Source organism: Mustela putorius, unplaced genomic scaffold, assembly GCF_011764305.1.
Source record: "Mustela putorius furo isolate JIRA1106 unplaced genomic scaffold, ASM1176430v1.1 tig00000508_pilon_pilon_pilon, whole genome shotgun sequence".
Taxonomy (NCBI): Eukaryota; Metazoa; Chordata; class Mammalia; order Carnivora; family Mustelidae; genus Mustela; species Mustela putorius.
In genome coordinates, this window is record NW_025421402.1 from 6643113 (window position 1) to 6659999 (window position 16887).

Below are 16887 nucleotides of genomic sequence, written 5' to 3' on the forward strand. Positions count from 1 at the left end.
CATAGTGACCAATAACTAGAATGTAGAATAATAAGTACACATCAAACCAATGGGCACTAACACAATTTTTCTAAGTTGAAAAACTGTGTTAGAAGTCTTTTGACTTAATTATATTGAATTGTCCTATGTTTATCAAAAGTAAAATATGGGGATGATGATAAGGGAAGTCTGAAAAGGTAGAAATACATGTAATGCTTGATATCACATTTTTTCCACTGAAATTCTTTTTTGCTCATATGAGCCACCTACATTATGTATGTATTTGTATTTTTGGTTTCTGTCAAAATCTGTTACTTTTAATTATATCAAATATCTTAGAAAAGTATATACTTCTAAGGAGGTAACTGATAAACTAATAGTAAATTGAATAATGATGAGCTTGCTGAGCAGGGACCAGCTGTGATCCAGGCACAGAGAGGAGGAGTCTGTGGACGTGTACCAGAGGATGTCGAATGTGCACATGAAGTGACGTGAAAGTGAAATAATTTGGGCTCATGCTTTCACACGTTTATTATTAGTAGGGTTATTAATTTTCTACCAGACTCCACAACTTTCTAGAGATACCTTGTTAAATTTCAGAATTACTGCCTGGTTTCATATTTGTACTATTTATGTTCTGAATTAAGAATATTGATCAACTTTAGAGTAAAATTAAATACACTGTACTTATGCATTCTGGTGGATGAGACCATTTTCCTCCTAAACACTTTATAGATGCAGATCCATTAGTCCCAAAACCTTCTTCACATTTGTATACTATTTCTTCTCCATCCTGGTAGGTGTCTGATTTGTGAAGAGGAAGACTATGTGGAACCACATATTCTGGTGGTGCACAAGGAAGCCCTAAAAAAAAAAAAAAAGAAAGAAAGAAAGAATGGGATTGGGAGGGAGACAAACCATAAGTGACTCTTAATCTCACAAAACAAACTGAGGGTTGCCGGGGGGAGGGGGTTTGGGAGAAGGGGGTGGGATTATGGACATTGGGGAGGGTATGTGATTTGGTGAATGCTGTGAAGTGTGTAAACCTGGTGATTCACAGACCTGTACCCCTGGGGATAAAAATATATGTTTATAAAAAATAAAAAATTAAAATAAAAAAAAAAGAAAGAAAGAATGACTCCATATTTCATTAACTCTGAAATTTCATTTTAGGTACTGGTTGCCATATTTGGCAGTCTAATTGGAAAAGAAGTGGTAACACAGGAGCTACGATCATAACACAGAGAAGGTGCACAAATGCTTCGTAAAACCACCACTCTGATGGGTGTCCAGCTGGCAAGCTGAGCAAGAGCTTGAAACTAAAAAAAATCAGTATATTATCAGCTATAGCAGCTTCTTTCTAGATATGTCTCCTGAGACAAGGGAAACTAAGGCAAAAATAAGCTATTGGAACTACATCAAAATAAAAAGCTTCCGCACAGTGAAGGAAATAACAAAACTAGAAGGTAGCCTACAGAACAGGAAAAGATATTTGCAAATGACATATCTGATAAAGGGTTAGTATCCAAATATGGAAAGAACTTATAAAACTCAGCACCGAAAAAGTGAATGATCCAATTAAAAATGGGCAGAAGTCATGAACAGAAATTCTTCCAAAGAAGAGTACAGATGGCCAACACACATGAAAAGATGCCCAATATCAGCCATCATTAGGGAAATACAAATCAAAACCACAATGAAATATCACCTCACACCTGTCAGAATGGCTAAAATTAAAAAAAAAAACAACACATAAGAAACAACAGGTGCTGGTAAGTATGTGGAGAGAGGGAAACCCTCTTGCACCGTTGGTGGGAATGCAAACTGGTGCAGCCCTCTGGAGAACAGTATGGAGATTCCTCAAAAAGTTAAAAATAGAGCTACCCTGTGAACCAGCATTTCCACCACTAGGTATTTACCCAAAACAAACCAAAAAACTAATTCAAAGGGATACATGTACCCTGATATTTACAGCAGCATTATTTACAATAGCCAAGATATGGAAGTAGCCCAAATGACCATTGATAGATGAATGGATAAGGAAAAGGCAGTATGCATATTACTCAGCCATAAAAAAGAATGAAATATTGTCCGTTGCTATGACATGGGTGGAGCTAGAGACTATAATGCTAAGCAAAATAAATCAGAGAAAGACAAATACCATATGATTTCACTCATATGTGGAGTTTAAAAAACAAAACAAAACAAATGAGCTAGGGGGAAAAAAGAGAGAGATACAAATGTAAAAACAGACTCATAATTATGGAGAACAAACTGATGGTTACCAGAAGGGAAGTGGTCGGGGGGATGGGTGACATAGATGAAGGGGATTAAGGAGGGACCTTGTAATGAGCACTAGTTGCTGTATGGAATTGATTTATTATTATATTGCACACCTGACACTAATATTACACTGTACATCAACTAACTGGAATTTAAGAAAAACTTAAAAAAATAAAAAAATCAAAAATAAAAATGTCAATATATTTATGAGAGAGACTATCAGTGCTTCTTAAACCAATATAGTAAATGACAAAAAAGAAGGCATTGGGAGTTAATCATCTTAAGATTAGTACCATATATTGTAAAGAAATCAAGAAAGAAATGATGAGAAAAACAATGCTGATGGCAAAGCAAAGCAAAAGTTATATAAACTTATATAAATTGGAATATGAATAGGCATACCTATATGAATAGGTAGATTTAATTGCACTACACACCTAGTTTTAATTAAACAATTGCCATCATTGAAACTGATTCTATAGCAAATCAATAAAATTAACAAAAATGGGATAGATTTGATTATGCAGAAATTGGTAAAGTACATGATTATATAAATGACTTTAGATATTAAGAAACCTAAAGGACAGTTTGTTTTCTTTCTTTTTTTTTAGGACTCTTTCTCATGACTTTGATGACACTTATATTAATGGCTCTTACTGAAAATTGAAACTAGAATTTTAGTTTGCATACTGTCCTCACCTACACACAGGGGTAGAGAACTCCATTTTCCCACCTCGCATGTTATCTCCTCTTTTTCAGATATCCTGAAACCATCCTCACAAGTGTAACTTAATTTGCTGCCATGTGGGTAATGCTTAGGTTTCAATGTTTCTTTTATTCCTTCTGAAAATTCAGACGATTTAATGGTTCCATGTTCTATAGGAGGTGGTTGAGGACACCCGAGTTTTTCTGTATGAAGAACAGAGATCAAAGGGTCAAGTATAGATACAATGTATAAATTGAAAAATGCAATCAAATACCATTTGGGGTTTTAAAATAAGGATAACTTGGACAAATTAGATACCAAAACACTGAAAAACATTTGAAACGTGCAAGCATATGTATCTCCATAAAATCTATGCTATTATCTACTTGTTTGCTATGCCCCTTCATTCTTGTCCTGTTCATTATGAGGAGTAAAATAGGGGTAAACAGAAATTTTCTATGGTATTTGCACAATAGCCCAAAGCTGTTGTCTGTTCATTTCAAAGCAGAAGTGTTAGAATACCGATTGATGTGTATACTTAGTTTGTAATTTACTGCTTCGAGGTAAAGTGAAACAGATCTAGAGAAAGATCTTTATCTTATTCCTTTACACAGAGCACAGAGGAGCATTAACCTCATTTGGAAGAATGTTATAAAGCAAGTTATGGGCTACTGACCAGCACAGCGTGGTATTGACTGCCAGCTTCCATCTTGGCACACAATTTCTTCTGCACCCTGAATTATATAATTGTCCTGACAGACAACAGATACTTTTTCTCCATCCTGATAATTCACCGTCGTTGCCATATTTTGAGCATTGGGAATCTGAGGTGGAGGGGGGCACGACTGCGTGCTAACTTCTAAAAATATTAAAATTAGATTTCTTGATTAAAAATTATAAGTTAAACATATTACAAAGATAATTAAAACAGAAAACTCAATAATAATGTACTGTTAATGATTAAATAATGATTAAATAATATTTAATACTTAAATAATAATAACTATTACTTAAATATAATGATTAAATAATTATGGTCTATATTTAAACATCTTATACTCATCAGCTTGTAGAGCAATTTAATATATCACGTGTGGTTTATAGTCTCACTGTCTTGTAGTAACTGTGTTTTATTCTTTCTGTGATAAATCTTGCATAATTTATGTAAAACTTATTTTAATGATTTCTAACCATTTGGAGGTTCTAACTGAATTGTCCACTCAGTAAGAGGCACCAAATAAATACTGATATTGGGATCCTATTTACAGATATCCATAATCAAATGTATTGTGATTGGATTAAAAACCTTCACAAGATGTGGAATGTAAGCTAATTAGTCAGAGGAAAAATTACATACAGTTAATGATCAGTTATCAATTGATACAAACTGAAACAAATGATAATTATCAGTTACATATTCTTGGCTAAGATAAGGATTAGATATGGTCCTTAATAATTTATAGTGTTTTTGTTTTTGTTTTTTAAGATTTCATGTATGTATTTGACAGAGAGAGACACACAGAGAGACAGAGAGGGAACACAAGCAGGGGGAGTGTGAGAGGGAGAAGCAGGCTTCCCGCTGAGCAGGGAGCCAGATGTGGGGCCTGGATCCCAGGACCCTGGGATCATGACCTGAGCCGAAGGCAGACACTTAACAACTATGCCACCCAGGCACCCTTAAACTGTGTTTTTAAAGTTACAAAACTCTTTGGAGGTACTGTTTCCTAGCTTGCCTACACTGTTGAGAGATAGGAAGGTTAATGAAATGCACCCTCTTGAACAGATCAGACAGGCTGGCTTCAGTTGCATGACCAGCAGGGACACATGATTCCTCTGTAAACTTGTGTTTGAGCTCTTAAAGAACTGAGATACCACACATGTATGGTGGCAGCTCTTAATCTGAAGACAAAGCATGTTTGTTCAAAACTGAGGGAAGACTCTGGATGGCTCTCCTTGGAGGCTTTTGGACCTCTTTATGATTCCTTGATTTTGCTTTCTTCTGTAGTGCATTTATTTCATTAAAGGCCTTATGTGAGTGTACGTGGGGAAGTCTTTTTTTTTTTTTTGAAGATTTTATTTATTTGTTTGACAGACAGAGATCACAAATAGGTAGAGGCAGGTGGAGAGAGAGGAGGAAGCCAACTCTGTGCTGAGCAGAGAGTCCAACATGGGGCTCGATCCCAGGACCTTGAGACCATGACCTGAGCTGAAGGCAGAGGCTTTAACCCACTGAGCCACCCAGGCACCCCAACTGGGGAGTCTTGTAAGTCCCTTCAGATACCCAAGATTTTGTAGTCAATGCAGAGAAATATTTGACTGAATACACTCTATTCATGCTTACTAATATTTTCTATTTCTATCTTATATTTTCTCTTTCTCATATTTTCTATTTCTAAGTGTAGAAGTATTTTATATTTAACCAGAAACTTTTTTCTTATTTGTTCCAAATATCTTGGCATATTTTTTCAATGCAGTATCAAGGGCTGAGTTTCTTCTGTATCTGATATTTAACCATTTCTGCCCTAATAATCTTAATTTGTACTTCTGATACATTTGCCAGAGTTTGGTCTAGCAACTAAATTTCCCTAAAGGCAAAATTACTATTCTGCAAATCATCTGTTTATGCTTTAAAAAAAAAAGTTTCTCTATATTTTTGTGTTTTAATTAATTATTTGTATTTTATTTTACATCCAGTTTTTAAAATTATTCTTTTCTTTCTTTCTTTCTTTCTTTTTTTTTTTTTTTTTTTTTGCAGTACTTTGTACAGCAATCAACTCTTAAAAGAGAATGAATCTATTTAGGAAAAAATAAATATTTGGAAATTAAGCAAAAAATTTTAAATAAATGACATATTAAGGAAGAATTCACAAGGAATATTAGATACCATTTCAGATAGAATTAAATGAAAATGAAATGTATATAAAACTTTTGAGACTGCTACAGCAGGGAGGGAAAAATGGAGTTTCTTTTTAAAAAGTAGGATGGTTTAAATCCATGTTTCAATTTTCTACCTTAAGAAATGAAATATAAAATTAAAATCAATGTAATTCAAATTAAAAAAAAACAGTTAAGTCCACAGAAGAGAGAAAATTGAGAAAGACAAATAGAAAAAAGAAAACAGAAAAGACAGTGAATGTTAATAAGGCTAAAAAAATAGATGAGAGAGTAAATGAAGAAAATTAAGCGTTAAAATTGGTTATTTGGAAATATTAATAAAACTGAAGAAAAAATCCCCAGGAAGAATAATCAAGTATAAGAGAGAAACAAATATCAATGTCAAGAATGAAAGAAGTGATACCAACAAATAAACTATATAATTAAAAGGAAGATAGAAAATTAAAAAAAAAAAAAAAAAGGAAGATAGAATATTAAGTGACTATTAAAATAATTGTATACCAATCAACTTCATAAATTAGATAAAAGAGAGATATTTCTTCAAAAATATAATTTCCTTGCATTGACAAAAGACAATAAGGAAATATGAATATTTCATTATTTATTAAACAAATTGAATTATTCATCAAGAAAAATTTCCAAAAAAAGGAAATTATATATCAGATGACTTTGTGGGTAAAGTCTATCAAACATTTAAGGTAAACATAATAAAATAATAATATGTGTAATAATAATATTACATAAATACTTTCAGAAAACAGAGAAGCAGAAAGCAGTCCACATTTTGTTTTATGAGGCCACGATAATCCTAATAAGAAAACTTGGGAGATGCATTTGAAGGAAAAAGTAACTATAGATTTATATTCCCCATGACTATAGATGCAAAACTCCTTAAAAATATATCAGCAAATTGAGTACATGAAAATATAGAAAGAATAACATGTCACCATCTAGTAGAGTTAACTCTAGGGAAGAGAGATTTGTTCAACATCCCAAGATTCATGTCTATACCTCACTGTATTAACAGAATTAAGGAAGTCAGATTATCATATCAAGAGATACATAAGAAGCATTAAAAAAAATTCAACATTGGTGATCATAAAATTTCTCAGTAAAGTGAGAATGGAAGGCAATGTCCTTAAACTGATAAGGACATTTACAGAAATCCTAAACTGACATTATACTTGTGGTAAAATGTTGAATACCCTCTCCCAGTGATCAGGAATGGGACAAAGATGTATGTTCTCATTGCTTGGTTTCAACAGTTTACCAGAGGTCCTAGTCAGCAAATAAAAATGAACGGGCAAAAATAAAATCTTGTATTTTCAGTGATATAACTGCTTATAGAAATCGCAACAGATCTACAAAATAGTACCTAAAATGAATAATGGAATTGATATAGTGTCAGAGTATAAAACCAATGTGCAAGACCCAGTAGGGACAGAAACCCCATCTCTGGCAGGGCCACACACAGTCAGGTGTTCTCCCACAAAAGCTTCTCCCTGAGCAGAAAAAGGTTCATGCCTCACATCAGCACCCCAAACTCTGGGACTTGCAAAAGCAAGATGAGCCCCTAAAACACCTGGCTTTGAAAACCAAAGGGTCTCACATCCAGGAGACCCAATGGGCTGCAGAGAACAGAGTTTTTTTTTTTTTTTTTAAGGGTTTATTTATTTATTTGACAGAGAGGCACAGTGAGAGAGGAACACAAGCAGGAGGTGTGGGAGTGGGAGTACCAGACTACCTACTGAGCAGGGAGCCCCATGTGGGGCTTGATCTCAGGTCTCTGGGATCATGACCTGAGCTAAAGGCGGACACTTAATAACTAAGCCACCCAGGTGCCCCCCCAAAACGCTAATTCTTAAAGCTACCTGACCAGATGTTAATTTAAGGCCACCACGTTTCTGGGTTTTGTTTTATAGCAGACTAAGGCACTGATGCAATTAATATTTAGGAATAGTGTTTGGGCTAGTTTCTGAATTTCCTTCCAGCTGAAAAATTATGTGTAGTAATACATAAAAATACATAACATTTTAATACAAAAAATTTTAAAAGATGCAAAAATACTAAAATTACAAGTTAGGAAGAAATAGAGTAAGTTTTTGAAAATAAGAGGTTACCTGTGCAGCTTAGATCAGGGTTCCATCGGCCATTTATGCATGTTGAGTGTTTTGGCTTTATTCCTTCTCTGCATTTATAACTTATTTTCTGGTTATGATCATATATAGTCTTACCTAATGGTTGTGCCTCTTTTCTAGTCAAGCTGTATTTACATTTTTCAAGTTCATCCGTTGCTATAAAATGAAAATATTCCCTTGAAAAGACTAATAAGAATCAAAGCAACTACTGCAAAAAAATAACTTAGAGTCAATAGTATAATGAAATTAGCATCTGAGCCCATAAATCCCACCAACCAATCTACTCCTGACCAATGGCATGAGATGGGCTCTTATGTATGAAAATAAGTCTCATGTTCAGTCCTGGAGATTTCTGGGATTAGAAAAGTGTAAGAGGCTCACTTTTTAGGATGATCTACATATTGAACAGTCATCACCTTGACTACATTTGGTCCCACATTTATCTGTGGAAGTAGAATATATGAAATTGCTAGCTTAAATATATTTTTTCAATAAAGGTAATGTAATACAATATGAAAAGTACAGCTAAGATGTCTCTTACAGAATGTGAATATTTAAGTAGATCTTTTGTATGATCGCTAAAAAATAGGAACAGATTTTTGGAATAAGATACTGAGGGGATAAAAATATATGTTTATAAAAAATAAAAAATTAAAAAAAAAAAAAAGATACTGAGTGCTTAAAGCCACAACCTGTTTCCTGTTTATACTCTTACAATCTATGAAGAGCTATTTTATATACCAGATCACCCTATAATTCAACATTATAATGTTATAATAGTACATTTTTACTGACTCTGAGTTAAATATACCAACTTTTTATATAAATACATATTTCCAAAATTCAATGCAGATTGAAGTATGTTTTGGATTTGATAAAATATGAGTTGATGTAGATCTTTGTTAAAGGTTAGCCAAAGAAGTAATGATTTGGAATAAAAAATCAAACAAAGGAGACTAATTCAAAACACACTAGAGGCTGAGAATTAGTCCTGTTTTTAAGGCTTGTCCACAATGTTGAGTGAGACAAAACAAGATGTTCAGGTGATGGTAACTGAGGGACAAAAGGAGTGGTGGTGGTTGTTCTCATTGCGCTATGACTTATTGGTTTCTGAAAGAATTGCTTTGTTTATTAGGAGAAAATAAACATTCGGAGAAGAGTGAACAGCTAGACTAGCTGGAGGTACGATATTAATACTGAATGAAGAAAATTGGAGTAAGGGCTATGATAGGTGTAAGGGGATTATGTTAAGCTGAATATAGGTAGAAGATTAACCTTTGGAAGGCAAACTCTGAGATCAGAAAAGAAGAATAATTGAAGCAGATAATTTAGAATAAGAGTGAAAAGTTGAGGGGTTTTCCCTGATGTGAAACAAGGGGTGATCATTTGTGGAGATAGAAGAGGACAAAGATGAGGTTTGGTCTTGAAGGACTGACAGTACATCCAATGGGAATGTGTTTAGCAAAAATGTAAGGATTAATAAACAACCAAACTTATGATTCCTTCAACAAACTCCTGTTTAACGTGTGCTCTATGTCTGCCAGTCTTTTGGGTATTGGGAATACATCCTGAACAAAAGAGGAGTAAATCTCTGCTCTCATGGATGGTGTACCTAAGCCCTGCCTTCTCCTTGGAACAATTAATGCCTAGAAATCTGATGAATAAGTAAGATGGTACACTCAGAGCTCTCTTTGAATGTAGGACTTAGGAAAACTCTAGGAAAGAACTCATTCCAAGAGAAAAATGAAAAGGGTCCCCAATATTTTCCATGTTAGTCATAAAAGACTTGGTCATCCAAAGGTCAGGATGATTTACATACATCAACCTGAGTGAAGTCATCCATCAGATTTGTTTCCTGGCCTAATCCTGACTGCCTCTTTTGATGGAGTTCTACTGACTGAGAGGGCCTACAGCCCACCCACCCTCAGCACATTAACTTGTTGCATTTGAAACAGATTGGGAAATTGTTAGAGGCTTGGAGAGAGGCAAGATTCCTATAGCAATGTAGTAATGTAGCAAGTGTGTATTAACTTCCTTTTCCAGGGCCTGAAATTGAGTTCCACCTGAAAACAAAAGTGGTATTTATGCAAATATAGTTCCATTTTCCTGGCAATTAGTACTCATATTTAAATCATATGAATAACCATAAGTAAAATTCAGGTTCATACTTAAAAACAGTGTTAATATCAGAGACAGAAATACTGATAAAATTCTATTGCTAATTTGTAGACATATAATGAGCTATAAGCAATGTCTGCTTTCATTATAATTGAAGAACTGACTTTTTAAAAATGAGAGATGTACCTGAACTTATTTACATATTTGAGAGACAGAGAGAGCATGAGAAGGAGGGTCAGAGGGAGAAGGAGAAGCAGACTCCTGGCTGAGCAGGGAGCCTGATGTGAGGGTCCAATCCCAGGATCCTGAGATCATGAGGTGAGTGGAAGGCAGATGCTTAACTGACTGAGCCACCCAGGCACCTCTACTGACTGGTCATTTTCAAGAATGTACCTAAATTTCAAAAACATATTCACAAATATAGCTTTTACAATAACATATTAAATTTTATTGACTGTCAATTTGAGAAGTGTCTTCTCACCAATGCACTGAGGAAGTGGGGTCCACCTTCCATTAATACATGTAACTGACTTGTGTCCAATCATTGTAAAATCTTCCATGCAATTGAACTCTACTGAATCTCCATGGCGATAGGGAATGGCAGAAGACTCAACAACAGACCCGTAATGAAGTTCAGGTATATCTCTACATGTACTCTCCACCTCTGTGAAAATTTCACAAAAGTATGTTTCCTTACAAAATGCAGTTTATGTGTTTATATGAATACAGAAAGTGTTGATTTCTGTTTAAATATGAATATTTTTTATACATTACCAATACACATAGGCAAGTCTGTCCATTGTCCGTCAACACACTGAATTTTTTTAAAGCCCTTCATCAGAAATCTAGTATTGCAAACATATTCCACCAAATCATTGTGTTCATAGATTTCTTTTTGTGTTTCTTTAACTTTCCCATTGAGAAGTTGAGGAGGTGGAGCACACTGTTTTGTTTGCTCTAGAAGAGAAATACTGTGTAAATAATGGTTGAATTATCTATTCTACAACTTAAAAATCCATAAAATAGAGAGTTTTTAAAATTAATTTATGTAATTTACAATATAATTTATTATAGCATTCTTAAACAACATTGTTACACCAGAAAGATGTTTCCCAGTTCTATTACTTACACTGAACAAGTGTATTAGAAGTATATTTAAGCCCAGAAAATATGTTTAATAATCTAGGTATTCTAAAGATGTATGCAAAGCAATTAATAAATGTGGTTGTATAAATTACAGCAATATTCATATTCCATAGAAACATTTTATTAGAAGTGTTTGAGAAAATGCCATGATTTGAAGCATTTGATCAGATGCTTTAACTTTGATTAAAGCATACATGTGATTGAATTGACAATAAGCTGCTTGAATATTGTTTAGACACAATGAAACTTAAGGAAAGGCCCAGGCTATACAAAGTGTCCAATATTATGGTGGAACTGTAGGCAAAAGGAAAAATAACAAAAGGAATGTGAGACATCATATGTGTATCTATGCATACTTCCACTACATATTTCAGGAAACAATCGGAGATTAATTGCTTAAATAAGGAAGTCTGAGGTATGTACTCCCCAGCTCATGTCCTGGCTTAATGCACTAGATTATAGACACACTCAAAGCCAACAGAAAATTAAGAGGTAAAAAAGGGATGATATCCAAATCCTAATTCTATTTTAGCGGTTGTAAGATAGATATTCACCTTTACATGTTGGAAGATTAGGGGACCATCCAAAGTGGTAACATTGAACTGAATCTGGTCCAACTCTTTTAAGTCTTGATCTGCAGGAGAATCTCAACACGTCTCCAACTCTGTATTTGTCCTTTCTGGGGTCAGCAATTAAGTTTTCTTCTACTTCTGGAACCTTGCATTCTATTTCTAGAAAAAATAGGTCAAATAATTTGGTGAGAATATTTAATCAATCATCACTACAGTTAACTTTATGTGTCTTATAAAAATGAGGGGGGCTCCTGGGTGGCTCAGTGGGTTAAGCCTCTGCCTTCGACTCAGGTCATGATCTCAGGGTCCTGGGATCAAGTCCTGCATTGGGCTCTCTGTTCAGCAGGGAGCCCGCTTCCCCCTCTCTCTCTGCTTGCCTCTCTGCCTACTTATAATCTCTGTATGTCAAATAAATAAATAAAATCATTTAAAAAAATGAGGATCTGAGTACTACATATACAGAGGGGCATCAGATAAATCCTCCTCTTTGAAAAATACTCCATATTAGATGTTACACACCTTCTAAATTCATAGAAGACTCAGAAATATTAAGGCATTGAATAGCGATATATGTATTCTGAAAATTTGTTTGTAACATCAACTTACTTGTATTGGATCTGATTTTATAACTGCCATTTATTTATAAAATATGTGATATTGTTTTGTACTGTCAAAACATAAAAGTATTCTTTTATATTAAAAAAGTGATGCTATAATTTTAAAATTGCACTCAAATAATAGTTGGTGCTTTTATTTAATGTAAATGTAATTGGAGAACCAGAACACATATAAGGTATTTCTAATATGGTTTAAAGACACTACTAAAATTCCTTAATTTATATTATATCATGTTGATTATATTAGTAAAGAAATAAAACTGAACCATAAACTGAAACATGAAAAAAAATAAAGAAACATGTTCAAGGCCACATAATTGGGCATATTCTAGGTGTCCTGAATATTTATATAACACACAACTATCTATTCTTATTGGACCTAGAATTTATATCATCTATTAATAAACTGTTGATTATGATAATTCAATTTAAGATTATTCTTATTCAATTAAGAAAACCATCCCTTTAAATTTATCAGGTTTGTGACATTTGTGACATTTATAACATTCCTAAATATTATAAAAAATGCATTTTTCAAATTTGGAACCCTCCTATCTTGCTAAATAATTTGCAAAATTAAAAACTGGAATTTAAATATTAGAGTCATACTAAAATGAAAAACAATCCTTTGACATATTAAAGCATTTGTAATTATTAAAACATTTTGCAGATGAGAAAGAGTGAACAAAGCTCCAAATAAGCTTGGTTATTGCCTTAGGATACATGTTTAGTCAATGATGGAATTGGAATTTAGTGAATGAGGGAATTGGAATTTAGTGAATGAGGGAATTGGAATTGACCAGGCCCACTCCACAGGATTCACTTAGACCTCCTTATCCTTTAATCACTTCCTTCTCTTCACATCTATGAGAACAGTCATTCCAAGATGTTTTCTTCTCCCTGTTCTCTAGCTACTTTGGCACTTATTTTTCTTCTGCCTGACACCTAAACGTTGGAATGCTTCAGAGCTCAGTCTTAAACTCTCTTCCCTTTTTGTTCTGTATTCTTTTCCAGTTTGCTATCATCATTCATTGGATGACAATTCCAAATATATCTATCTTGGACCTATATATTCAGCTCTGTAGTTTACATATCCAATTTTGACTGTCCATGGGCAGCTCAACCATCATGTGCTCAAGTCAAAAGTTGTGATGTTCCTCCCAAAGCGCTCTTTCTTCTGTCAGCACCATCTCATAGAAAGGCATTGCCAGGGGTGCCTGGGTGGCTCAGTGAGTTAAAGCCTCGGCCTTTGGCTCAGGTCATGATCCCAGAGTCTTGGGGTCGAGCCCTGCATTGGGCTCTCTGCTCAGCAGGGAGCCTGCTTCCTCCTCTCTGCCTACTTGTGATCTCAAAAAAATATTTATTTTCAGTCAAATAAATAAATAAAATCTTAAAAAAAAATCTAAATACATTTATATTCTTTCTTTCCTTAAGACTTCTTTAGGGCTTTTTATCAATTAAAAAAATTAATCTAAAGGCTGACATGCCTTGAAAATAACCTGAATAATCCTTTTTTGCTTCCTATCCAGCCTCAGTCCATAAAACTCTCCCAAATCTTGAGGTAGAATCTGCTCACCCTGATATTTCCTAAGTATTGTTTCATTGTCAAGGTTTTGCACAAACTGTTCCTTTGGCTTGGAACAGTCTAAATTCACTCAGGTTTCCCACAGATTCAAGTCCTACTCGTACTCCTAGAAAATAGTGGATTCGCAAACACAAAGAGAGTCATGTAATAATTGTCCACAGAACTTGTGAAAGTCAGAAAAGAAAGATCTTTGGGCCCTGAAGAAATTAACACTTGAGGTAGAAGGTGTAAAAGCTGAAACTCAAGAGCAAAATAGCTGTGGAAATTTTTAGAAACTATAATTTTGGTTTTCTTATGCCATACACTAAAAGACCTCCATTTAAAATAATATGAAGACTGCATTTGGATTAAGAAACATGATTATACTTTATTTACAAAACTATCATGCATATGGCCCATAGGAAACACTAATGTACTGTGTTAAAGATAAATTATTGTCTTTGGGCTTTAAAACACCCTGTTCTCCCAGGTTGCATTGAATCAGGAGACGCTTGTTTTTAGTCATTATCTCTTAATAATGACTTTAAATAATGCAAATTTTTTTCAAAGTGGAACATTTGAAACATATTTATTGATTTTGTTAATCCTGAAAAACAGAATACTTGAAAAAAACAGCACTTACCATAACATTCTGGTGTGTGAGACCAACCGTTGTTACCACACACTATGGAACCTGCACGCCCATCTCTGCTTTCAAATCCGTCAAGGCATTCATAGTCCAACGTATCATTGACTTTAAACAACTGGCTATTGCTTCTGATTTTGGCGTTCTCCAATCCTGGCATGTCACAAGATTCTAATGCATAACAGAGTCCAAGGTTTCATTTCTAATATTATTTAATGTACAATGCAGTTAAATCTCATCCCAAAGAGGTAAAAAAAAAACTTTATCAATTAGTATGTGCTAATAAATTATTTATTATATTAAAAGAATCTAAGAATACCAGTGATAAATCATTGTCCTGAAAAGGTTACTCAAAATGAAAAAAAAAATGTGTCTACACAGAGTTTTTCTTATCACTTAAATACTTAAATACTGTGAAAAATTTATTCTAAGAACACTTTTCTAGATATACTTACATGTTTATCCCATGCGTATAATAAGATAAGCCATTACAGTTGTATCATACCTTACTAGCAAAGCAGAATGACATTTGGTGAATTAAATTGCCAGATTCATTAGCAGTGTGACAAATAGGCCAGATTGGTTGATTCAAGATTAATTTTCAACTGTGCAAGTAAATTTTTAAACTGTACTTGACAACACAATAATTTCTAAAGCTCATATGTTGATTTTCTTTCCTTAATATATTCCTAATGGCTATATATTCTTTTAAACTTACCTAGACTGAATAGAGAGATAACTCAACTTTTAAAAATTTGTTATAAGGAAGTAAAGTGTTAAAAGTCTCAATTTTTGCTAACAGAATACTAGAATGATGTTAATAAAGGTTTAATAATTCATCTCAAATGTTATATTGTGTTATGTAGGCATCTACCTTAAAGCTTTAAAAAAGAAAGCAAAACTATACTAGTGAAAAATGAGAGAGATTTTCTCTTTCATAATAAGAGTGTTTTAATGGATTTAGTATAAAATGAGTTCGATATGGGAACAACTTTTATCATTTTTTTCCTGTGGCTAGTGCTGATAGTAAGCATGGGAATTGAAAAAAATAAAGAAATGATAACAGTAGAAACAGATATTCAAACATCCACTTTACTTAAAGTGAATATGCTAAATATCAGTTCAAACTATTACTGTGTAGCTTTGGAGAATAAGATAAACTGAACATATTGTTCTTAGAAAATCTTTGTAAATATCTAGAGACAGGGAAATCTTTCAACACAGCTGCATTTGGTACTATCTGGAAACATTTCTGCCTCCAATAAATAGATGTTTATGAGATTTTCCAAGGGAGAGGATTTTTTAGAAGTGGACCTACCCTGGATTATCAAGCATGTAAATTCTATAGGTTAAATTAAAATTATGCACTATGGACCCAGATCTTCACTTAAAAAATATAAATTTTATGTCTAGGAACAAAGACTGACATAAAAGTTCAGTCACTTTAAAACAGGTACAGTAGGCACAAGGATGTCAGCTAAAAATAAATGAGTTTCTAGGAGAATACACATAAGGCTCTCTATCTAGTTTTCAAATCACAGGATGTTTTATTTTAATTAATTGATTAATTAATTAAATCACAGGATGTCTTAAAGTGGAAGAAAACTTGAACTGAAAGATGGACTGATATTCCACCCTACAAGTGATTAATCTTAATAGTAAAAATATTACATATTTTTTTATTTATCTTTTCAAATGAGAACCATGTCAGCCCTTGTCAACAGAGAAGAATTAAGTTAAAGTAAACTTTTGCATAACAATCATCAGGATAATGAAATGAACATAAAGTTACTCACTAATACATGTGGGTTGAGGAGACCATCCATTTTCCAGACATGTGACTGATCCTGAAGTTGTACCATCTGGTGTTACATATCCTGATTTACACTGATATTGTGTTTTATTATTCAAGGGATATGCAAGTTCAGATTCAGAAAAAAATCCATTTTCAATTGTTATCTCTGATTTCAAACATCTTTCTGAAAGGAGGAAAGTATAAGGAAAAGATAAGCATATAAATAAACATTTTTATTAAGACAAGTAATATAACAATTTAAAAAATAAGGAGTCATTTATAAATGAAAACCTAGAAAACCTGAATCACCCAAATTCTTGTGACAGAGAAAATAAGCCACGAGATATTAAATCAGGATAGTTCATTAAAATTTCTTTTGGAATAAAGAAGCAATATTTAAAATACCCAGAATCCCTTCTAGGAAATTA

The 16887-nt window shown here is 33.5% G+C and overlaps 1 protein-coding gene across 8 annotated transcripts in view; it reads right to left on the reverse strand.

Moving 5' to 3' along the window:
• Positions 1–16887, reverse strand: part of LOC101692051 (complement factor H) — a 37221-nt gene that overhangs the window by 5242 nt on the left and 15092 nt on the right. For 3 of the 8 annotated variants that reach the window (XM_004756472.2, XM_013058262.2, XM_013058260.2), the window contains exons 2-10: positions 16461–16643; positions 14662–14835; positions 11820–11996; positions 10894–11076; positions 10601–10783; positions 7984–8157; positions 3645–3827; positions 2962–3171; positions 667–843 (exon numbers count right to left, since the gene is read on the reverse strand). In XM_004756472.2, coding sequence (XP_004756529.1) covers positions 667–843; positions 2962–3171; positions 3645–3827; positions 7984–8157; positions 10601–10783; positions 10894–11076; positions 11820–11996; positions 14662–14835; positions 16461–16643 — 1644 coding nt within the window. The remainder of the gene's footprint in view (positions 1–666; positions 844–2961; positions 3172–3644; positions 3828–7983; positions 8158–10600; positions 10784–10893; positions 11077–11819; positions 11997–14661; positions 14836–16460; positions 16644–16887) is intronic. The other 5 variants (XM_004756473.2, XM_013058259.2, XM_013058261.2 and 2 more) reach the window with 5 other exon arrangements.